Source organism: Pholcus phalangioides, unplaced genomic scaffold, assembly GCF_987345545.1.
Source record: "Pholcus phalangioides strain wild (caught in Gottingen) unplaced genomic scaffold, Ppha-v1.0 ptg000022l_1, whole genome shotgun sequence".
NCBI lineage: Eukaryota > Metazoa > Arthropoda > Arachnida > Araneae > Pholcidae > Pholcus > Pholcus phalangioides.
Window position 1 is genome coordinate 2461835 of NW_028301615.1, and position 25653 is coordinate 2487487.

A 25653-nucleotide genomic window follows, 5' to 3' on the forward strand; every position below is an offset into this window, starting at 1 on the left:
TCTTAAAGTGAAGAAAATTGATTTGAATTGAAAAAAAAGTCACGAGAAAAAAATTTACATCCTACCCACACCTTCAATTTTTTATTATTCCCCGGTGATGAACATTGTCACTACGGAGAGGCTTAGTTTCAAGGTTGTCACGTATGGATGAGAGGCAAAACACGATAGGAACATACGGTATTCTTTCAAAAAAATTGAAATTACATTCGACACGTTATAACGATTTGAGAAAATTGCGTACTCGGATGTATTAAAAAATAATGATTTTGTTATATACATAATGTAAGCAGTAGCATTGAAAATTTATTATAATTGTCTAACCTGATACAAGTTCAATTTTAATAGGTCAAATAAACTTAAGGACAGATTTTGTTGATTTCTTTGCATAAAAGAATGCACCATCTGATTTCAGACGTTGTAATAGATGAGATGATATTTTCAGGTCATTATATCGGTTCGAAAATAACATGATATGAATAATAGAAATTTAGGACTCGTCGTACCGGTCGCTGTAATGCACAGTCATTATTATAAGTACGAAGGTTTTCAACAACTGGATGTTGCGAAGATATATTTTGGAAAAAGAGAAAATTCAACTGCCCCTGCGGGGAATCGAACCCACGTCCTTTCACTTTCCGGGTGAACGCCCTAGACTACAGAGGCACCGAATCTCTCAATCTTTCCTTGGAGCTCGTGTATACTGAAAGGGACCGTACATGGACGGCCGGACCAGACCCAGGCCAAGCTCACAACTGCTGACGCTGCCACCAGATGGCGACTTATGCAAGGATGACAACATCCAGTTGTTCAACACCTTCGTATGGTTGCGGAGAATGACGTCATCCTTGCATTATTATAAGTGTCGACTGTATTTCATTTTGGGCTCGAAATATTACCAGAATTCTCAAAAACACAAAAAAAAATCACCTTTTTTGAGCCTACTTAAGAATTGTCACCAACCTGTTGTATGCTTATATACCTTCTTAACTGTTGGCAATTTATCTCTTTGAAACTTCCTACAACTACTACTTAAGCATACATGCACCTCGTAAACATTCCTTTGAGGGGATTTCTCTGTCTGTGTATATGCGTGGCCCTAACGTATCTATGTTCTTAGAGTTATGCGTGTTTGGTGTTATACTGGTGCTGCCACCTGTCTTCCATATTTTGAAGATAAAATGGCAAAAGCCGGAATTGCCATGTTTTGTGTTGAATGTCTGTTTGTTCTCTGTGAAGAGACGTTTTAAAACCCCTTGTGTAAAAATACTTAAAAATTACTAAAAAATCCTACAGTAACAATATTTATGTACGATGATTTCAGTGTAACGTGTTCATGCGACCTACAGGACAAACAAAAACTTACGATTCGATTAATACTCGCAGCAGGCCTGTAGCCAGAAATTTTTTTCGGGGGGGGGGGGTGGGAACCAAAGTAATAGAACAACAGATTTGGCCATCTTTTTCCCTTTATTCGGCCATTTTCTGAGATTTCGGGAAGGGGGCAGACCCCTCAAGGCCCCCTCCGCTACGGCCTTGAGTCGCAGAGAGGGTATATTTCGCGGTTCAAATCTGGGGTTCGAGTTGGAATGAAAACGGTAGTGTAATTGAAGTTGTCCCTCGTGAAATAATTTGACATTAAAACGTATAGGGATGAATCGGGACAGCTTTTCTGAAAATGGTATTAATGCGAGTCATATAAATGGGCGGTGTCTTATCTATTTATGAATGGGGTTCATATGCAGGGTAACTCCATAATTCCCCCTTGCCACGTTTTACTGAGGAACCGTTGATCCTAGAGACATACTTTCAACTAGAAAAAGTATCCAAATAACGTGTAGAGTTCAGATAAGTCATTCATATTACAAGGAGTTGTATAGTTATTGAAATGAAAAAGTGAACTTTTTATACGGACAAACTGTCCTAAAAACCTATTAGAAGTTATTGCTCTGTCTCTCTTGAGACCAAAAAAAAATAAAAAAAATCCATGTTACTAAGTGCAATATTTGCTAAGCTTTTAAAAATTGGAGAAAATTTGGGAAATAGCAGCATAAATGAGGGAAAGAAGCATTGTCCGTTAGTTTATGCTGTTCTTTCCTAATTTTTCCTCCAATTTTTGAATTCAAATATTTCAACGAATATTTCACTAAGAAACGTGGAATTTTTTTTGTTTGGCCTCAGGAGACACAGGGCAACAACTTCCTAATAGGGTTTTTCGGATAGGATGTCCGAAGAAGTTACCTTATATAAAAAGTTACATTTTTTTTATTTTTTACTTTTATAGCTATACAACTCCTTGCAACATGAATGACGTATCTGATGTCGACACGTTGATTGCATAATTTTTCTAATTGGAAGTATGCCTCTAGGATCAACGATTCGCCAGTAAAAGGTGACAAGTTGAGTTATGGTATCACCCTTTGTACAAGATTTTCTAAAAAAATTTAGCTTTTTTTTACGACACAACCAGAAAATTTTTAGTTCATTTTTCTTGCCAGTCTAAAAATTAATGCATGAATTTTCAATCAAGAAAAATGAATTTATGTTTGATCAAAAAAGGGAAGTTTAATGTTAAATTCAATTTGACGTTGATGGCAATCAATCAGTAATGATTTGCAGATTAACTCACGTGTGTAGATACGAATAGATAAATTGCAAATCAAATATAAAAATTTTATTGTCTTCCAAAAAAAGCAAACGCTAAAAATAGGCTACTTCATGCGAAAATAAGTGTATATTTTTCTAGAAACATTTCTCGACTCAGTGAAATGAATAAAACTTGCTTTGAAATTTGAAATATTGCTAAAAAAATTGAAAACTCCAGACACGTGAAATTATTTTTTCCTTCAGTACCGTTGGATTTATTGGCAAACATGGCAGAAAATTAAGAAAATAAGACTCGTCATAGAAATTTTCTTAATTTTGCTTCATAAATAGGAATATGCAGTGAAATGTGTTCGATAATTCAACGCGCGTCCCAAGTTGGTATAAATACAGTATTCCTATTGAAAAGCTATAAAATTTACTCTAGACAGACGTTGTGGAATGGGGAATTTAACATTGCATAATAAGGTCTCTTAAAAAAAGTCTTTGGCTTCTCACCCGAATGCGGGCGTAAAAAATCCATTTTATTTTTTTGTCATTGTAAAAGGAAGGCAACGAACGACATTGGAATTAATGCATTCAGCCTCGAACCATAGCAGCCACTCTCCTGATTTTCCGCACAAGAAATGAAAAATGCACTATTAATTCAAATTGCAAACGTATAGAAGAGAGAGGGGAAAAAAATCAAAAGGTTATTATTTTTATATTCCCCGACGATAGAGACGCGCACAGAAAAACTCACGAGCACACAGTGTATAACTTGAAATACTGGGTGCCGTAGAAAAACAATGTCCGCTGTCACCGTTAAGGGGAAAGGCAACACAAAAACCATTCATATTTACAACATAAAACACTCCTAGTCTGCGCATAAAAAAAAACCTTGGCGCAGGCTTCGGCCTTGCATATAAGAAAATTTCTTTTATATGAAGCCCTTTTTTTTGCTGACACCTAGGCCTTTTTATTCTCCTCTGTGCGGCCTATTCAATATTCCCCCCATCTCCCTTCTTTTAACGGGCAACTAACTCTCTGTACGGTGATAATTTTTTACCTCCTTTTTGCTCCCTTCCTCTCGCTGCCAAGAGTGATACGTGTGCCGTTATAATGTTATATAGATTGTCCCAACACTATACGTACTGAGCATAACGGGGGGGGGGGAAGTGGAGAAGGCATTTGAGATTATATAATTAAGTATTATAATTCTATAAAAAGTAATAATAAAGACATTTTAAAGGCAATGAAACTTGTAAAGATCATGCTTTGTCTTATGATGTTTTCATAAGCCGCTTGCAATCGGTATGGTTGGTTATAGTAGGTTTCTTCAGCCCTTCACCAGTCGCGAGCAAAGTTCATGCTCAGCATCAACAAAAGAGCACTCAAATGACAACACTTAAATATGTTAATAATAAGACCAGCATAATGGGAACTCTTGTGATATATAGCATATATCGCAAGTGCAAAATCGAGCATTCTTGATTGCTTCAGCAGGCACCTGCGCGATGCAGAGTAGCTGATTGAAGATGTTGCAGTTTTGAATGAATTTCTTATCATACACTATTATGGATATAATACTAAATCACACATGCACCTCATAAAACATTTTTCCGAAGAATTTATAATGAATTGGTGCATGTCGGAAAATTATATGTAAGTGTTATGTACTTAACTTAAAGATGACTACTTTAGGGGAATGTGTGAGTGACACTCGCAGATTTCTGTAGTGGCCCGCCCATGAAAAGGTTTACATAGTGGTAGTTACATAGTTAGATAATTTTTTGATTTTGTTCACATTATGTTAGCGAGACGAACTGTTTTCGAAACTTCCTTATGCTATTCAAATTTTCATACAAAAATTTCATTCTTGAAAAGCATCCACATTGTTTTATTATTACAAAAAAAAAAAACTTCTTTTCATTTCACTAATGTGGTGCCCTTCCCACGCGTAAGGTCAAGTGTGGCCACACTTGCCACACACCTGTAAGGATGGTCCAAATTGCGTTCATAAAATAATATATACAGGGTGCGTAGCTAACAGCCCGCACCGCATTTTACTGACGAACCGTTGATCTTAGAGGCGTGCTTCCAATCAGGAAAAGTATCCAAATAACGTGCAGCAATCAGATATGCCATTCATGTTGCAAGGGGTTGTGTAGTTATCAAAGTAAAACATTTAACTTTTTATATGGACACCCTGTTCTCAAAACCCAATTAGAAAGTTGTTGCCTTGTCTCTTTTGACGCCAACAAAAAAAAAATCCCATGTTTCTAAGTGCCTTATTCGCTGAGATAATAGAATTCGAAAAACGGAGGAAAGTTGAGGAAAACAGCGTTAAGTGCAGGAAAACCGTTTTACCCGCATTTAATTCCTTTTTTCCCCCCACCTTTCCTCCGTTCTTCGAATTTGAACATCTCAGTGAATCTGTTAGAAACGTGGCATTTTTTTTGGCATCAGGAGAGACAGGGTAATAACTTTGTAATTGGGTTTTGAGAACAGGGTGTCCATATAAAAAGTTAACTTTTTTTATTTTAATAATTACACAACCCTTTGCATCATGAATGATATATCTGATTGCTACACGTTATTTAGATATTTTTTCTGATTGGAAGTACGCCTCTAAGATCAACGGTTCGTCAGTAAAATGCGGTGCGCGCGCTGTTAGCAATGCAAGCTGTATATAGGTGATGAAGAACCTGCATCTCGTTTGGTGGTTGGTTTCACTGCACTCTTTACAATCGAGCACAGAAAACAACTCAAAGCTCCGAATGAACGGTACAGAAAACAGGGCTGTATAACAGTGTTTGTCAACCTGGGCCCATATGGCTCTTCTCTGGTATTGGGATATTATAAGGTGGCCAAGAATAAAAAATAAATAGAATGGGAGCTATTAAAGGTGGCTAAGAGAGCCGCACAGAGCTGTGAAAACAATTTCAGATGCGAAAAAAAAGAAGCTTTTTCAAGTGAAATTTGATTGGATAAAGCGCGACTTTTTTCAGAATCCAGCAGAACTGTCCAAAGGACAAAGGCTATCTTCACACATGACACTTTCCGAGCATCTCGCGGGAAGGTAGGGGTTATGCCTATAGGAAAGTTGCATAATGAGAATGGGTGCTATGATTTTTGAGTTTAGGTAACTGCTGGACTTCCAGGAAATTCAGGAGGGGTGGTAGAATATCACTTTGCCCGAGGCCCATGATGTTCAGATGGTCCAGCATAGAACCATTACTGAACTCTAGTTTAGGGGTCAAGAGATCGAACTTATTTTTAAAATTTTCGTTCACTGTAAATTTACTCAAAAAAATGAACTCAATGAGTATGTAGAAAGGATCTCACTCCTGGGTAATATTGGTGGCCCTGGATAAAAGGGGGAGGGGTGTGCACGAAAAGAAATTATGGTCCAAAGGGGGGGGGGGTCACGGGCAAAAAAGGGTTAAGAAATGCTTATGTGTATTACATTATTCTTAGGATTAAGTTTATTCAATTAATTGTTTGTTTCCATCAACTATTGAAATTTCACAGTTGATATTCCATTCGGCTTTGGTAGCTTGAGCTTCTTTTGTATTTTTTGTCCCGTGAGCAGTTACTTATCCAAGCATGTTAAATAGTCCAAGAGGAGTTTAGCAAAAAACACTTTTGCAGGTGCCAAAAAAAAATGAATATCTGTCAATCCTTCGGATAAGTATAGGTGATATCTCACGTCAATTAGACACGGGTGCAAAAAGTTTTTGATGAGCGACGGGTGGAGTGAGTGGATTAGTTTATACGTGTTAATCCAGTCAACCAAATAAAGTACTAGACCGAGTTCATTCGGTATGACAGGTGCTTACGGAAGGAATAAAAAAGAACTGCCGGATGGTGATTGGCACAGAGTGTGATTTTTACATTGCTCTCAATGGAAAGGGGATCGCGGGCAGAGAATATGTGTATTAAAAATAATAATAAAAGTACGAATGGAACATACTACATCCCCTTCATACGTATGTGTGTATTTGTATTCTACCGCTTTCGTAGGATATTTTCTCGCTGCTTCGGGGGCAAAGTGGTTCTACCGCCAAACAAAAAGGAGATTAACGCTCTATCCTTTTAGGAATCGGATTAGAGGTGATCGAGATTAAGCTCCATACTTCTACGTGGTGTTCTGATCCGTCCTCTTTCCCGAGCGTTAATTCAAGTTGACATCCATAAACGAAATGCGTTTTGTCCCGCTTTAAGCTCCGCCATTCGAATTAATTCCGTTTCGTAAAGACCATTCGTGATATAAATTTATTCATCCAAATGTGAGGCCCCAAAGCCTTTCGTGTCTCATTTATTCCATTCTCTGTGAGCTTGAATAGTTTAATTAGTGCGAAAGGAAGGTGTGTATGTAACATATAAATAGTAAGCAAATATTGATGTATGATATGTAAACATGGTACTGAAACCAGAGATTTTCCATCTATTGGTTCGAACGGAACTGTTAATGCTTATGAGGCTTTCATGGAAAACATCTTTCCGTCCTAAAAAAGAGAGAAAAAAAAATGATGACTAAGAAATAAAAAAAACAAATGAGAAGAAATGAATAAAGGGAATAAACGAATAAGTGAATAAGAAATGAAAGTAGGGTGATTTTAGCGGTTTTGGTGCACAATAGGACTGCGCATTTGCTGCGCATCAAACAATAGGGCTCCCCACTTGCTGCGCATCAAACAATAGGGCTCCCCACTTGCTGCGCATCAAACAAATGGGTGCTTCGCACTTGTTGAGGCTCGCTAGATGGCGCTTCCTATGACGTCATTCCTAAATTATCGTTCTTGCCTATGACGTCATTCCCAAATTATCGTTTTTCAGGGGGGTCATTCCTAAATTAAACTTTATTTCCCAAGTGATGATTTTTTTCAGGGAACATTCCTAAATTAAACTTTTGAATTCATTTTCTGACTTAGAAAAAATTTGCTCCTAAATTAAACTTTATTTCCTGACTTGTTTTTTTTTTTTGGAGGGATGCTCCTAAATTTTTTTTTTCCATCCCAAGTGATGAGATTATTTCAAAGAGGGGTCATTCCTAAATTAATCTTTTCTTCCACAAATTATTGTTTTTTTACTGACTTAGTTATTTTTCTAATGATTTTTTTTTTTCATTCCTAAATTAAACTTTTTTTTTCACATATCAAGCTGTAAAATAAAATTCCCTCAAAAAGAAATGTTATTGACTTTTCATCATACTCAAGCTGAAAAAAAAAAAATCACACGTAACTCAATTAATGACAGAAGCATTGATGATAAAGAAAATTAAATTTTAATGATACACAAAATAAATGAGAAAAAATATATATACAAGAATAAATGGAAAAAATATATATACAAAATAAATGGAAAAAAATATATACAAAATAAATGGAAAAAAATATATACAAAATAAATGGAAAAATATGTTAAAATAAATGGGAAAAAATATGTACATCAGTGTCCATGTAGCACTGTTCATCGAATGGCATAGTGGCCATACGCATATGTTTTAATGCCATCACCGAGAATATAGCGTTTATCGTCGCGAGGGCACAGCGACGTTTTGCGGAGGGCGACCGTTTGAAGTTTGTGGTTACTGGAGGAGATTTTTAGCATGGTGTTTTTGATCGAGGAGTTGTTGCGGAGGCAAGTCAGGTAGTCTTGATGTTTGAGATGCTTTTTGACGACCGCACGAACGACCCCTTTGGCGGTCTTCTTCTCCGCGACTGCTGTGACCATGCTGTACATTTTTGATCTTAATCCGACGAATTCCACAACGGGTTCGCCGCCGTTCTCGTCCTTCATGACGCCCACCACTTTTTTGTTGTGCAGGCTAAACAGAGGATGATCACCGGGATAGTTTGACGTGTCGAACCTGTGTAGCTCCTCCCTCATGTCTTTGTAAATGTCACCGGTTTTTATCTCGTAGAGGAATGAATCTGTATCTGTGAACAAAACTTCCACACCGGGTCCGTACTTTTTCTTCATAAAATTATAATGGAAGTCCGCCATCAAGTGTTTGGACAGGTCCAAAATCGTGACACCGGTATATATGGGCCTGTCCAGATGGATTTTCGTCTTCAACATCTTGATGACGGCTAACTCACCGGTGATTATCCTGAAGCATTCGAATGCCGGGGATGATATTAGCTTCCTCAAGCTCTTCTGATTGTTGGCGAGACGGATGTCGACGTGCTTCCTCAAATTTTCTAGCGATTTCCCGTACACAGCGTTGTTGAGGAGCTTATAGAAGTCCTTTTCGAATTCGCACCGGGCTTGCTTCCTCTTTTCGGTGTTGAACGCTATGTACGGGCGTATCCAAGGCTCTTGTGTGAATTCGACTGCACGCCGAACACCCGTCAGCTTCATTCCCAGCGACGTGTATAACTTCAGGCACCGGTAATGGATCACATAGGAAGTTTTGTTCATCAGATTTGGTGAGAGCTTTTTGGATGGTTTATCACCGGGTCTTCTGATGAATGGAGAGAGCATGTCACCAGTAATTTCAATGTTTTCTGCCGCCAAGGGGAAACAATTGTGCTCGTCGTGCAACTTCACCGGGTATTCCATGTCCACTTCTAAAATATACCCCTTGACGGCGTTGTCATCGATGTTGAGAAAATCGATGCTCTCAAGTTCACTGGGGGACAACCATCTGAAGTCTCTCACCGGGAGGGGCTCCATCATACACTTTCCATATAAATTATTCACATCATAGTACATGATATATGATGTAGGTTCACTGGGGTTATAACCGGGTATTAACGGGTTGTTGGCTCGCGCATACCGCTTGGAGATCACTGAGACCCCACCTCGGATACCTTTCTCCATGAAGAGATGCATGTCCGGATCGTTGATCAATTCGAGCTTGACACCGGTCATTCGCAGACATGCGTTCCAGGCCAATCCCGGGGATGTGAACGTATGCACCGGGTCGATCTTGTAGTTTTCTTCGCAGAGTTTTCTAAAACTCTCGAACACATCCCCGAGAAGCAGCACGTCAGTCTTCACGTAGAGGTTGTGGTAATCACCGAGGTTGGAACACCGGAATTCTCTCCAAACGGTATGCGCATATGTATACTCGTCACTGGTTATATGTTGATCCCCCAGAGAGGTGTAAAAGGCCTCTCGTGGGGGCAGCACCGGATCTTCGAACTTCTCAAACGAGTCAACGTACTCGTACGGATAACATCCTTTACGTTGAAGAAGATGACTCGTAGCTCCAAAACATTTCTTCATGTTGTTGAAGTCACCGGGGTTCATCGCTTGCACGAGCGAATCCAACGACGCCGCCAAGAACTGGTTGGAATCCAGGAATCGCAGGCGACCGAGAGAAAAGGAGATAAATTTCTCCATATTCCTCCCGATCACCTGGATCCTGCGATCGGGGTACCGGGAAAGTCCTTGCATCAGGAAATGAGCGTCGTAGTTTTGTAAATTGTGAAATATAACCGGGATGTGACGTCTTAACCTGAGCTGGAGATTGCACTTCTGATGCAGCGCCGCTCTAAAACCACCGGTGATGTGACAGTGGTCACGAACCCTGTCGTCACCGAGTGGGCGGTCGCACACCATACAAGTGGTCGCATTCCCGAATCTCTCTTCATCTTCAGCTGTCATCTGCAGAGGCACCGGGTTGTCGAGCTTGCCCATAACCACTCGTTCTTCTTCGACGAGACACCGGAAGAAGACGTCCACGCAATCTTCACCCCTGTACACTGTGGGCTCTTTCACGTATACACCATCGGGCCCCACGACCGTATACGCGAATCCACAGGGGCGGTGAAGGCTCTTCTGGGTTGTGCTAGAGAGAGACGGGTTCGGCTTACAGCTGTCCACCTTCTCCAAGATCGCCTCAAAGTCCGCATATATGACGTATGGAACGTGCAGCTGGTAATGGTTGTTCTTGAAGAACATCACGTTGTCGTCTACACCGGGATACGTCACTCGTTGCAGACCGTGTGTCTGGCAAAGTGGTTCGTGCGCATTCAGCTGCTCGAGGGAGGAGAAGCGTTGCAAGCAATAATTGCAAAAGTGGGATGCACCTTCATACTTGGTCGTGTAGGAAAGCAAACGAGACATGTTTTGGATGAGGCAGTAGTGCGACGTTGTCTCGTTGCTGATGAACAAGAGGTTGATTGGTGTACCAGACACCACCTCACTAATCCTGAGAGGAAAGACTTCTCCCCCCTCCAACCCAAAGACGTTAATGCGCACTGAATTCGCAGCTTCGAACCGTGGGATTTGTTTAAGTGTCACCGGGTATACTAATTCACTGGTATTCAATTCATTCTCATACTGAATATAGTTGAACACCCTTTCGGGGTTTTGCTTCACCGGGTGTAGGGCAGCCAACACACACCAGAGAAAGCATTTCTCATCATCGTTCTTTACATTTACCACTGCTCTTCTGCTGGCTACCCCCTTTGGCAGCGGAATATAAGTGGCGGCCGCTAGTGGTTGGTATTGCGCCGTGTTTAGCTCAAGCAAGAGCACGCGCTCGAGCACCCAACCACTTCCGCTGCCTTCAAAATCCTCTGTCGCCTGCTTTACCTTTACGAAGGCTATTTGTAGGTGCTCTTCTATCTGGTCGGCGGTTAAAGTGGTGAGCATTTTACTTCGAAGATACCCGTTGCAGAACTCGTCCTCGCCGTCACTTCCTTTCCTGGAAAAAACAGCAGTCGCGACGATGTTCCATTTAAGGGACCTGTGGGTGGTCATGTCCTCCCTCAACAGCCGCGTCAACTCCTCTCTCACGCTGTCGAGGAAGGTGGTCATATCCATTTCGGTGTCTGGGGTGGGGATCAATTCGTGCGTCGACAACATGTCGAGTGCGCGCCTGACTTGCCCTCCTCCTCCTTGGGGTGCTCCAAGCTGCTGCTGTGCCCCATGGCTCGGTGATGGCCGCTGTGGTGGTGCTCCTCCTTGCGCCCACTGTGGGGACGCATCATGCTGGGGTGGTCCTGCTCGGTGATGGCTCGGTGATGGCCTCTGTGGTGGTGCTCCTTGTGCCCACTGTGGGGGCACACCATGCTGGGGTGGCGCACCATGCCCCATGGCACGCTGGTGGCGCATCAAATCGCTCTTGCGGTGAAACGCTGCATCGCACACCAAACACTTGTGGCGACGCTCGCCATGCGTTAGCCTGTGCTGATTCAGATTCCTACGCAAGGAAAACTCCTTGCCGCACGTCTCGCATAGGTGTCGCTCCTGAAAAACAAATAAAAAGGGAATGTAGGACACGTAAGTCTAACACAAGCAATGGATGAGAGGTATAGAAACCCACGTCTTCCCGCTAGTTTCGGTGGCGTATCCGCCCTCAAGCGCGTGCTCAAGTCATCAAAGAAAAAAGAAATCAGAGATTGGTTGGCTGGCGAGAGAGCGTACACGTTACACAGATCCATTAAAAAAGTGTTTCCCCGCAACAAAACAATAGTGGCCGGTCTAAACAGTCAATTTCAAATCGACTTGGTGGACATGCGTAATCTAGCAATTCACAACGATGGTTACAACTATCTTTTAACGTGCATCGACGTCTTTTCCAAGTACGGTTTCGTCGTGCCTCTCAAAAGGAAAACCGGTGACAGCGTGGCCAAAGCTTTAGAAAGCATCTTTCAACAACGTCAACCAGTGGCGCTACAGAGCGATAAGGGGCGCGAATTTATAGCGTCACCAGTCCAGCGCTACCTCAAGCGTCAAGGTGTAAAGTTTTTCACTACGGAGAACGAACAGATAAAGGCCAGCGTGGTGGAAAGATGGAACAGGTCTCTCAGAAACTGGATGTACAAGTACTTCACTGCCAAGAACACGTATCGCTACATCGACATGATCGAAGACCTCGTGTGGAGTTACAATCACAGGTATCACAGGTCTATAAAAATGAGGCCCGTGGACGTGAACCCCGGAAACGAGCCGGAGGTGTGGAACAATCTCTATGGGGATACACCCAAGAAACAAGATTGCAAGTTTAAAGTGGGTGATCACGTGCGCATCACAAGATCAAAACACACCTTCGAGAGGGGGTACGATTCTAATTTCACCGAAGAGATATTCGTGGTGACCGAGTGCGTGAAAAGGGAAATTCCCGTTTACAAGCTCGAGGACCTGATGGGGGAAGAAATCAAGGGCACATTCTACGCTGAAGAGATGGTAGGTGTAAAGATGGGAGAAAAATTTCCGATTGAAAAAGTTTTAAAGAAGAGGAGAAGAAAAGGAATTATTCAATACCTCGTGAAATTTCGGGGGTATCCGAAAAAATTCAACGCGTGGGTGGTCCTATAAAAACCCGGAAACAGTGCGCGCATCTGTCATTTCAGAGATGGCTTCTTTCTATCTCACTCTACCCAGCGATGCTTCCAGAGACTTTTTTCCCGACAACACGCTCTCGAGTTTCGTGGTTAAACTTCCAAACACCCTGGAATTCGAATCCGAGATGGAAGTCGCACTGTCGGAGATAATTTATCCCCATTCATTCCACAACATCACTCAAGAGACAAACACTTTCGAATTCGATGTCGGAAACAAGATAATGAAGACCGGTCGCATAGCCCCGGGTTTCTACGAGACGACCCCCGAACTGATCAAAGCCATATCCACTCAAAATTTTCAAGACAAGATTGGTGTGACGTACAATAAAATCACGAAAAAAGTTAAGGTGAACCTCAAGAAAGACACCAAGCTCAGTCTCAGACACGGTATAGCCGAAAACCTGGGTTTCGAACCCGGCCTGATAGAGGGTCCGACCATAGTCGAGGGTCCTTTCACAGCCGATCCTAAATTAGACTTTCATCTCTTGTACGTGTACTGCAACCTGGTCGAACCTCAGGTCGTGGGTAACACCTACGCCCCGCTACTGAGAATCGTGAAAACTAGCGGTCAGGACGGGGATATCGTCAGCGTGTCTTTCGAACGCGCCCATTACGTGCCGCTGGCCAGAAAGAGTTTCGACATCGTTCACATGTATTTAAGGACGCACATGGGCAAGTTTTTCACATTTCAACGTGGAAAGGTGATAGTGAAACTACACTTTAGACTGCGACATGCATTATAAACCGTACCGGAGCTGTGCCCACAGCATCAACGATTATTATCTCGCTCAGGCTGGAAACGGACTCGGATATTATCAGGGTAGCGCCCTGCAGAGGGGGTATGGTCTCGGATCTATATTCAGCTCTCTCTTCAGATCGGCCGTGCCCCTGTTGAAACGCGGTGCCAAGGCAGTCGGTTCTCAACTGTTGCGCTCTGGTGTGGATTTCGCCAACGACATCGTTCAAGGAAAAGACGCAAAGATCGCAGCTCGCGATCGTGCCAAGGAAGCCGGAAGGTCTCTCACGGATAAGGGGGCCAATAAAATCAAATCCATGCTCGGAGGAAAGAATAAAAGGAAGAGACTCGTCAAGAAAACCGTCAGTAAGAAGAGAGCTAGAAAGCTGTCGACATCCGATATATTCAGCGATGGCTTTAATCCACGAAAATTCTCATGAGTGTTTGAAAAGCGAAGCCGATCTGTTCACGGTGCCACCCACGGAAACCTCTATAGAATCAGCCGAATGGGTCCAGTACCATCCCATATCTCAAGTGCGTGATTCGGGGGCCCCCATCGAATTTCACGTGGCCGGTAGTGCCGAAGAATACATAGACCTTTCTGCCACTCAGCTGTATGTCAGAGTAAAGGTGACAAAACCAGAAACCGCCGAAGCCGTATCGACGGCGAATAATTTCTTGCATACCCTTTTCTCTCAGATTGACGTCACGTTGAATGGAAGAACGCTCACAAACTCATCACACACTTATCCGTATCGAGCTTACCTGGAAACGCTGCTTAACTACGGATCGGATGCAAAGAAAGGACCCCTGACAGCCGAGGGCTACTACAAGGACACTGCAGGTCACATGTCTGACCTAACCAAGAACGAGGGGGCCAAGAAAAGAGCTAAACTCGCGGAAAATTCTTTTGAAATGATGGGCGTGCCTCACGTCGACATATTCTATCAACCGAAGCTGATGCTCTCTCTGGTGGACTTGAAGATGAGACTGGTTCGCTCGAAACCCGAGTTCTTTCTGATCACTGCTGCTCAGGGTTGCGACGTGGTTATCGAGCAAGCGAGTATTTTTGTGCGTAAAGTAAGAATGAATCCTGCTGTGGCTGTAGCGCATGCCATGGCGCTCGAGAAAACAACAGCCAAATATTGCATTAACCGCGTGATATGCAAGGTTTATTCGATATCCATGGGAAGCATGAGTTTCGTGCAAGATAACGTATTTCTCGGGGTCATGCCCAAGAGATTGGTTATGGGCATGGTGGACACGGAAGCATTCAACGGAACGTTCAATTTGAACCCCTTCGACTTCAAGCACAACAACGTCAACTTTGTTTCTGTTTCTATCGATGGAAGACCCGTCCCCCACACGTCGCTACAACCAGACTTTAGGAACAGACACGTCATCAGAGCCTACAACACACTCTTCGTGGGCACCGGAAGGCCCGGAGAAGATAAAGGATGTGACGTGAGCAGAGAAGAATATGAAGCCGGCGGTTACTGCCTCTTCGCCTTCAACCTGATACCCGACATGAGCGACTGCGGACACGTGCACCTACAAAAGCAGGGCAATCTGCGAGTGGAACTCAAGTTCTCCTCAGCCTTGATCAAGACCGTGTCGGTTATCATATTCGCCGAATTCGAATCGCTGGTGGAAATAACAAAGTCCAGAAGCGTCTTGTGTGACTTTGCGGGATGAACACTAAACAGATAGAGCACGCCCTCTCGACACACCCCCACACTCGAAAGGCTTTCCTAGGTGTTTTTGCGAGTGACAATTTACCCGAAAATGTGATCGCTTATCCCGCTGCACTGGTTGTGAACACGGACAGAGAGAATGAACCCGGAACGCACTGGTTGGCTATTTACATCGAAAACGAAGCGAGAGCTGATTTCTTCGACTCTTACGGGAACCCGCCCACCTATTTCAAGAAGGGACACATAAACAGATTTCTACGACGCTACTCGCGCGTCGACTATAATGACGTCATGTTACAATCAGATAAGACAACCGTGTGCGGTCACTATGTGATTTTTTTTATCTATTCTCGATGTATCGGCAAAAGTATGAATAATATTGTATCGCGTTTTAATATGCAAAACGATATGCGCGTAGCAAGCTTTGTAAAGAAAAATTTTTCTGTTAAATAAAAGAGAAAAAAAATTCATTCATTTGTCATTTACTATGGAACCTTTCAAGCTGACACATCCGAGCACCGTGCTCATTGCCGGACCCACCGGTTCGGGAAAAACATATTTTCTCAGAGAACTATTAAAACACAGAAACGAAATGTTTCGAGAGCCTCGTCCGAAACGAGTTATATGGTTTTACGGCGAATATCAGACTTTGTTCGAAGATATGGAAGACTACGTTGAGTTTCGAGAGGGGAGCAATTTCGAAAGCGTGGAAGAAGACAGCTTGGTGATTTTAGATGACCTCATGAACGAGCTATCGGGCGAGAAAAAATTAGCAAACCTTTTCACAAAGTACAGTCACCACAGAAAATTGACCGTGATTTTCATAGTGCAGAACGTGTTTCACCAGGGGCGGGAAATGAGAAACGTTTCTCTGAACGCGCAATATATGTTTCTATTCAAAAATAGAAGAGATGTCAGTCAGGTGACCCACCTGGGACGTCAGCTGTTTCCCAATAAAATCAAATTTTTCAACGAGGTGTTCGAGGATAGCACGAAAAAACCGTATTCGTATTTAATGGTTGATTTACGACCCGAGACGGAGGAGGAAATGCGCCTGCGCACTAACGTGTTACCTGGGCAGACGCAATATATCTATAAACCCAGGAAATGAAACTTTCCATTTTCGAACATGACGGCTGTGATAGAGGTCGAGGGTTTCCAGCTGTCGGATAGAACATTCATAATCAAGGAGTTGGCGTGGTGTTTCATGCATTCGAGAGAAAATTTTCACTATGTATATAAACCGCCCAAAAAGTTTTCGGAATTATCTCCTAGAGATAGACACCAATGTCTCTACGTCACCAACAACATACACGAAATATCGTGGTCGGCGGGTGATGTACCTTTTGAAATGCTGGAGCAACATTTGCAGCGATTATCAAAAGTCGTATTGTATACGAAAGGCCACGACAAGTGTCGGATGCTACTGCAGCAGTACGGGTTAAAAGTTTATAATCTAGATGCGATTCTCTGCCCCAACATTGTGGACTTGCCAGAAGTGAGCGCGAACTGTTTTCTCCACGAAAACATGATAAAGCACTGCGCGCTGAAGAAGGCTATAGCATATAGCATATGGTTGGAATAAAAACATCGTTATTTTAAAGTATGGCATTGGAGAAGCAACAAGTGCTTCGTCTACTCTCTGCCTGTCCGAGGAATAAACGTAAGGATTTGTTGAAGAAATTACCGAAATCAGCATTAAAGACAGTCTGCGAGTGCTCACTCAATATTTTGAAGGGTGTCATACCGTTATCCTCAAAACAGAAAAATAAACTGAAAAGGCACAGAAATACACTTCGCAAACTCGCCTGCAAAAAGACGCCGCTATACGAGAAAAAGCGCGTGCTGATTCAGAAAGGAGGTTTTTTGTTCCAGTTAATCCCAGCCGCCATACAAACCCTCGCCACTTTGTTCACGAGATAATGGAGCACGCACAGAAATTCGCTCTGGTTCCAGAACAATTGTTATCGCGTCATGTGACCACAAAAGAGCAGCTTTCTGAGTTGGACAACGAGATGTTGAAAATACTGCGAAGCAAGGAGCCCGAAGCTATAAAAATTAAACTCTATCAGAATCTGCTGAACAAGAGAATCAACGTCGCCGAGAACAATCCACCGCGGTTACCAGAACCGAAAATTCAAGAAGTAGAAAAAGAGAAGAAAAAGAAAGTTGACGAATTACCAATAGCTCTGATTTCTGTCCCGAAATCGCAAAGAGGGCACTCAGAAAAAATTATCACGCATATAAATAAGCATCCGAACATATTAAAAATTAATTCTAACGGCTCGATCGTTTATAAGAGCAGACTCATCAAAGGAAGCGACATTCGCGATTTGATATCAAGTGTGGTCGGTCGGAGAAAATCACCCGTGGTGGGTCAAGAAATTTTCCTGAAAGCGCTAGAAGAAACCGGAGCTCCGAGAGATTATATAAAAAACCCATTTTTGAAACATATTTGGTTAGAGCTTTGAAATGCCAACAACAGTGGAAGCCGTGATCTACGATCAAAACAATAGAAAGCAGGGTATCGCATGGAAAACGGATGTACCGTCATTCGATTTACCGAGCTGCTGGTCCTACGAATTGGAGAGTAATGGAGAACTGATAAGACACAAGAGAATGTTCGCCATATTCACGATACTGATTGTTATATTATTTACTCTTATAGCAACAACATATAAAAATCAAATGGACTTTGAAAGATGTAATTCCTCTCTTCCGCTGGGAGGAAATATTTTTCTCACGTATTGTAATAAAACCTACGATATACGCTATTTTAGCGGAAATGCGCCCACTACGAAAGCCGTTAATCTCACCAGTGCGCAAATGTATAAATTGATTCACGAGTCTGCTGATGTACAATTGAATAAAAAAATTTCTATTTGAATTCTTGTGTCGTTTTGAAATTGTTTCGCGACATGAAATTCCCAGATGTTTCGCAGCTCTACCATTAAATAAAGTTTAAATACCTTACATGAAATAAATTTAACTTGAAATAAATTTACGCCTGAGAAATTGTTTCGCGACATGAAATACAACTGAATAATTTTTTTTCGATGAATGAAAATTTAACTCGCGACATAAATAAATTTGATTTGAAATTAAATTTAACTCGGAATAAAATTTAACTTGTAATGAAATTCCCAGATGTTTCGCAGCTCTACCATTAAATAAAGTTTAAATACCTTACATGAAATAAATTTAACTTGAAATAAATTTACGCCTGAGAAATTGTTTCGCGACATGAAATACAACTGAATAATTTTTTTTTCGATGAATGAAAATTTAACTCGCGACATAAATAAATTTGATTTGAAATTAAATTTAACTCGAAATAAAATTTAACTTGTAATGAAATTCCCAGATGTTTCGCAGCTCTACCATTAAATAAATGAGTTTAAATACCTTACATGAAATAAATTCAACTCGAAATAAAATTTACTCCTGAAAATTAATTTGGAATAAAATTTAACGCGCGATAATTTAAAAAAACAACTAACCTCTTTCTTCTTCTTCTCTGACGGAGCATATCCACTTGGTCCAGCTTCTACTGGCGCAGGACGCTTCAGGCATTGCTGGATGAAATTCTCCTCATCCTCAATCATTAATTTTATATCGCGATCACTAACTAAATCCTCGTTGAGACATTCATTGACGAAATTATCGTCATTTTCCAACAATCTAACTAATTCTTCTTTACTTATACCGAAATCGATAAAACTAGCCATTGCGCGAACGTACGAAGCGAAAGCTAAAAAACTTGATGCTGTCTGGACAAAACTCAAAAACGAAGTGAGAGGATCTGCAAAGAAGATGATACTTTTAATGAGATAAAGGGTTAGGAAGCGATAACGAGTCTCGTGTGCTATGCGTCATTACTCGGGCAGACAGTACTCATATAGTTATCAGTGTCGCGTGCAGAATAATCGAAGCAACGCGAGTGATGCATACTCACGTCAATATCATTATCAGTGATTTATGTAACATTGGATAGTGTATCGTTAGATATTGGTACTGTATCAGTGATGCATGCTCACATGAATATATTGTATCAGTGATTCACGTGAATGAGATAGTGATGCTACTCACATCATTATCAGTGATTCATGTAACATTGGATAGTGTATCATTAGATATTGGTACTGTATCAGTGATGCATGCTCACATGAATATATTGTATTAGTGATTCACGTGAATGAGATAGTGATGCTACTGGGTGCACTTTGAGATTCACAGTATATTCCTATACTTATGCTTATCAACTGCAACTGCAGTATATAAACTGCGGGACAGACACAATTCCTTAACTTAGTTCTCTCGCTCGCTTGGATACACTTCTCTCTCCGCAACTTGGTAAGATTTTTTTTTTCTATGGCTTCTTGCGTGTTAGATTTTGAGGGATTCTTGCTTAAAAGTGGGATATATGTTGTTAAGGAAATGGCTTGCTTTGATTTAAGCACAGGGAGAGTATATCACTCTCTCTACAAGCCGCCATTCTCTAGCAAGGAGCTATCCGAAGAAGATTTCCCACAAATGCTCTGGGTTAGCAGAAATCTTCTTAATATTAGATGGGGGGAAGGGCTTTTCGATTATAATTTAATGAAAATTCATCTCACCACTGTTAATAACAGATATAGTTGCATTTATGTGAACTGCAGGCAAAAAAAAAAATTTCTAGAGCAACGATTCAACCTGGAGACAGTGAAAGTCTTAAACTTCCCAAAATCCTTGACTTCTTGCGGGTTTCACCCTCTGCAAAAAGGGCATTGCGCAAGAAGCAAGGTCGTAGCATGCGCTGAATGGTTAGATGCATAAAAATTTAATTTTGTAAAATAATAATAATAATAAAAATTTAAAAAACTTAAAAAAAAAAAAAAAACTTCTGTTAAAATATATATTTCGCAATTTTTTTTTTTTTCATCTTGAGAGTTGCGGAGAGAGACTGTATGCGTTGTTTTCATTTAGACAGATGGAAAGCCTCCGCTATGAATACGCTCGGAACGTACTGGATACTTCCGTTGCGATACTACACCAGCTCGAATCTGAAATCGTGTACCGTCCAGCAGAGGAATGCGTCTTCAAGTTTGGCGACAAGACTTATCCGATGCCCAGACAGCATGCTGGGTATGGTGACGCTGGCCTACACTACACCTTTTCCGGAATGACCCTCCAGGCCCAACCGTGGACACCTCTCCTCTTGGATTTGAAAGCCGTGGTCGAGAGCATCTCAGGCCATGACTACAACTTTGTTGTCGTCAACCGATACTCTGATGGAACCAAGAGCATCTCCCCGCATTCCGATGACGAATCACAGCTCGTCAAAGATTACCCCATCGCTTGCCTCTCCCTGGGCGCTGAAAGAAAGCTCGTGTTCTCTCGACGGGGGCACCAATCCGTGGACCGAATCCTGGAACACAACAGCCTGCTGACGATGCTACCTCCAACCAACCAGCTGTGGCGTCACGCGATACCTAAAGACCCAAAAGTAAAAGACGTCCGACTCAGCCTGACGTTCCGGAAAATGGTTTCGAGTAACAAGCGCCCATCACCGAACACTCAACCACCATCGGCTAAGAGATCTCGCAGCAGTGGATTCAATAAGGAAGCGCCGCCTCCCAACATCTTTCACGTGAAGGAGAACTTTTTCGTCAGCGTCGTGATCTTCAGTGGTGAAGTGCGCGTACATATTCGAGAATTTTTCGAACGCGATGGACTCATGCACCCAGCTAAAAATGGAGTGACTCTTTCGCCGTACGTGTGGGAATGTTTGAGAACCGAATTCTCTCGTCGTACTATGCTGCAACGCGTTGATAGAACTTTCCTAGTGTCGGAGAACCTGATCGTGGACTACAGCGGTGATGATGTGCTAATTCAAACTCTACATCGCGGGGACAACAAAATTTTCAAGTGCTCCGAAAACCCCCTCAAAATGACTTTCCAGGCAATCGAGGCACTCTTCTGGAGCGAGGATGATAAACCACTTCATACCGTGATCAGTGAGCTCGTGCAGAAAACGCTCTGCTTGGACTATCTGAAAGTGTGTGTGCGCGAAAACCAAACTAAAGGAACGAGTTCTATGGATATCACCGACATTTTGGCTAAATTGGTGAGTGAAAAACTTTTTGCTAGCATCGAAAAAATTGTTGACTGCCATGGGTGTTCCATGGGATATGCTAATCAGTTGGGTCATGAATGTCTGCAGTTGAATGATAATTTAATGTTTTATAAATATTTTGATCATGCTTTAACCCTGATTGACTTTCGCGAAGTCGCTAAAACTCTGGCGGAAAATTACGATGTAGCGGAAAAATGTTTTAATGCGATTGATTTTGATGTTTTGAAATCTAAGATAGAAGAAATTTATTTGAAATAAATGAAAATCATATAAAATGACTTTGTATTTTATTGCTCCTTTGGTTTATTTTTACTTTTCAGCTTGGACATACAAAAGTTTATTTGTGACTTGAAAAAAATTTTATTTTAAAATTAATGAAACGATTCATCTTTGTTTAGTTTAGAAAATAAAGTTTAATTTAGGAATGAAAAAATCATCAGAAAATAAAGTTTAATGTAGGAAAGATCCCCAAGTTAGAAAAAAAAAAAAAAGTCTGAAATTAAACGATAATTTGGGAAAGATCCTTCTCTTTGGTGATATCTTCGAAGTGACGTTATGGGAAAATCTTGGGATAGAAAAAAATTAAGTTAGAAAATGCATCCCTCCAAAAAATAACAAAGTCAGAAAATAAAGTTTAATTTAGGAATGACCCCTCTTTGAAATAATCTCATCACTTGGGAAGTCAGAAAATAAACGATAATTTGGGAAAGAGTTGAAAGAACGGTAATGAACTTTAAATTTCCCAGGGTGTTGAGAAAAAAAAAAAAACCAAGTCAGAAAATAAAGTTTAATTTAGGAGCAAATTTTTTCTAAGTCAGAAAATGAATTCAAAAGTTTAATTTAGGAATGAAAAAAAAAAATCATTAGAAAAATAACTAAGTCAGTAAAAAAACAATAATTTGTGGAAGAAAAGATTAATTTAGGAATGACCCCTCTTTGAAATAATCTCATCACTTGGGATGGAAAAATGCATACCTCCAAAAAAAAAAAAACAAGTCAGGAAATAAAGTTTAATTTAGGAGCAAATTTTTTCTAAGTCAGAAAATGAATTCAAAAGTTTAATTTAGGAATGTTCCCTGAAAAAAATCATCACTTGGGAAATAAAGTTTAATTTAGGAATGACCCCCCTGAAAAACGATAATTTGGGAATGACATCATAGGCAAGAACGATAATTTAGGAATGACGTCATAGGAAGCGCCATCTAGCGAGCCTCAACAAGTGCGAAGCACCCATTTGTTTGATGCGCAGCAAGTGGGGAGCCCTATTGTTTGATGCGCAGCAAGTGGGGAGCCCTATTGTTTGATGCGCAGCAAATGCGCAGTCCTATTGTGCACCAAAACCGCTAAAATCACCCTACTAATGAATATGAAATAAATTTAAGAGTAATGAAGGAATAAACTAAAAATAACTTAACTAAGTTAACTTAATTACTTAACTTAGTTAATTTACTAATTTTTAGTTAATTAATTGACTAAAAATAAGCTAATTGATAACGCCGAATCTTGGAAAAGCTTTTGCGGAACCAGGGTTCCATGGAACACAATTTGGAAACCCATGATACAAATAGTTAGGAAAAACTGATGAAATTTATTTGATCAGAATTTGATAGCACTAAACAGAATGAAAAGCATTTTGGAAGTTTTCTGGATTTATATATGATAAGGTAAATTTGACATTAACTTATCGGCATACTTACCAATCCTCTTGGCAAGTTTGATAAATTTATCACTCTTACCGGAGATTATATATAATACACACATGTTGGTAAATTCGATACATACTGAAAACCAATTTTATCGGTGATTGTGCATAATAACCAAGTATTGTTGGTGAATTTGATAAATACTTCAAATTTATCACCTTCACCTGTGATTGTGCAAAATACCCTAGAGCAGCGGTTCTCAACCTTTTTTGACTCGCGGAACCCTTTTTAGTAAAAATATTCTATGCCGGAGCCCGGTAGGCCTATTTTTTAATTATTCATTAAAATTACTGATTTATTTTTACTACTTAACATAAAAATATATATTTTTTTTTAATTTCCTCGAGAGGCCGCGGAGCCCCTGGAGAGTGCACAAGGAGCCCCAAGGCGGAGCACCGGTTGAGAACCGCTGCCCTAGAGTAATTGATAAATTTGATGAATATAAAAAAAATGAGCCTAGTATATGTGTATATATAGTATATATAGTTAGATATAATTTATAACAAATTTTACGATCGTACCTTGATATAATGATACAATACATGTATGAATTATGTATAGTATTCCATATAGTACGATTTACCATGTTCACCAACGACGCAACGCTTGGGTACTATGCATACTCACCGGTAAAAGTGATTAATGTAGGAAAATTGATCAAATTTACCAAAACGCTCTGCAATTATGCATTATAACCGGATTTATTACATTTACCGTAGCATATATACTGCTTCATATTGCGTGATGCACATTTTAGAACAGATATACATGTATATGAAAAGAATGCAGTGATACCTCGGCTAACGGAGATAATTCGTTCCGGAGTCACATTCGTTAGCCGGAACGTGATTTTCCATAGGTTTCTATGTAAAATCGTTTGATTCGTTCTAGGCACTGCCTAAAATTTCAAAACAACCTTCTTTGAAACAATAAAAAATATCATAAAAAAAAAAATCTACGAACTGACCTAAAGCTGAGATCAACAACTTCACAATTGGATGAAGTAGGAATTTAAACTATTAATAAAAAGATAATCAGTTTTTCATCTTTTTTAAAAAAAATATAAGAAAAACGAATTATCTTTTTATTTTACACTCTGCAGTCGAGTTCGTGAGCTTGGTATTAAGAACCGTCTTACCGTATCCACTGAAACCATTCATCCAAATCTGTGAAACTTTGGTTTTTTTTAAAAATTCAGCTTTCTCTCAGCTTAATTGTTGATTTTACATGAAATGGGTCGAAATCTTTCTGAAAGAGAGGTCGATTCCGAGGTGGAAATAAATTAATCGGGCTCGAGTAACTCTTCGGATTTATTTTTGATTGGCACGAAAATTTAGCTCACGACGTTGCTGTTTCATATTAGCGCATGCATCCATATCAACTAAAATGTTCGTTAATCGAGGTAGAAGAACGTCGAAAAAAATTTTCGTTAGCAGAAAAAACAAAAGCCGAAGTGTCACTGTATATATATATTATGGTAAATGTAATAAATCGGTTATTATGCATATTACCAATCGTCTAAGTATGATAAATTTATCACTTTTACCGGCGAATATGCATAATACCCAAGTGTCGTTGGTAAATTTAAAACTACGGAAAATATTATCATTTTTACCGGTGATTATGCATAATAATCGAGAGGCGTTCATAAATTTGATAAATACGCACTTGAGATTTATACTTGAGATAAATACTTAAACTTTATCGCCTTCATCTGTTATTATGCATACTCTAGTATAATTGATGAATTCGATAAATATGAAAAACATTCCAAATGAGTCTGGTATGTGTGATGTATATAGTCGGATCCCGATATAATGATAACTAATTTTACGATCGCATCGCAATATAATGATACAATACATATGTATGAATTATTATGTATAGTATATCATGTAGGATTTATGATGTTTACTAACGACGCGATGCTTGGGTATTATGCATAATCGTCGGTAAAAGTGATAATTTTTTTAGCGCTTGATAAATTTACGAACGACGCTTGGTTACAATCTAGGCCTCTTAGATATTTTCTTTCTTTCACACCGAGCACAACTCAGGTCTATCACCATCTATGGGCGATTCACTACCTAGTGAGTTGTGTCGGAAGTGTAACTGTGAGTGTGAGTTGTAACAGTCTGAGTGCGTATGTAGTGTTGTGTTTGATTTTTCAGTGGGGTTCGTAAAATTGCCTCCTAGATACTACTATTTAGGAGACTTGGGTACTATGCATAATCGCCGGTAAAAGTGATAAATTTAGGGAAATTTATTAAACTCACCAAAATCCTCGGTGATTGTGCATAATAACCGGATTTATCACATTTACCGTAACATAGGGGGGAGGGGTGTATATAATGTTCATAAGTATTCGAATATTATTTATTAGAATTTTTTTCTCAAATTTTTATAGCTATCAATGGAATAAAAGAGGCTATCTCGGCCGATTTTCTTCGCAGCAATTGACATTAAAAATTACGCTTCACACCATGATGAGTCCTAAATCATTTCATAAGAGCCCGTT

General features: G+C 40.4%; 2 protein-coding genes across 2 annotated transcripts; one reads left to right on the plus strand and one right to left on the minus strand.

The window, feature by feature from the left end:
- Positions 1–7851: 7851 nt before the first annotated feature.
- Positions 7852–19102, minus strand: LOC149069333 (uncharacterized). Its single transcript, XM_089249191.1, has 2 exons — positions 18818–19102; positions 7852–11790 (listed from the first exon to the last, which is right to left on the minus strand). Exons 1-2 carry the CDS (start codon positions 19043–19045, stop codon positions 8056–8058), a joined length of 3963 nt encoding a protein of 1320 aa, XP_089105317.1. The 5' UTR covers positions 19046–19102; the 3' UTR covers positions 7852–8055.
- LOC149069334 (uncharacterized) lies at positions 19012–22387 on the plus strand. The gene is made up of 2 exons (XM_089249192.1): positions 19012–19670; positions 20283–22387. The coding sequence occupies exon 2, from the start codon at positions 20287–20289 to the stop codon at positions 21688–21690; it is 1404 nt and encodes a 467-aa protein (XP_089105318.1). The 5' UTR covers positions 19012–19670; positions 20283–20286; the 3' UTR covers positions 21691–22387.
- Positions 22388–25653: the final 3266 nt, after the last annotated feature.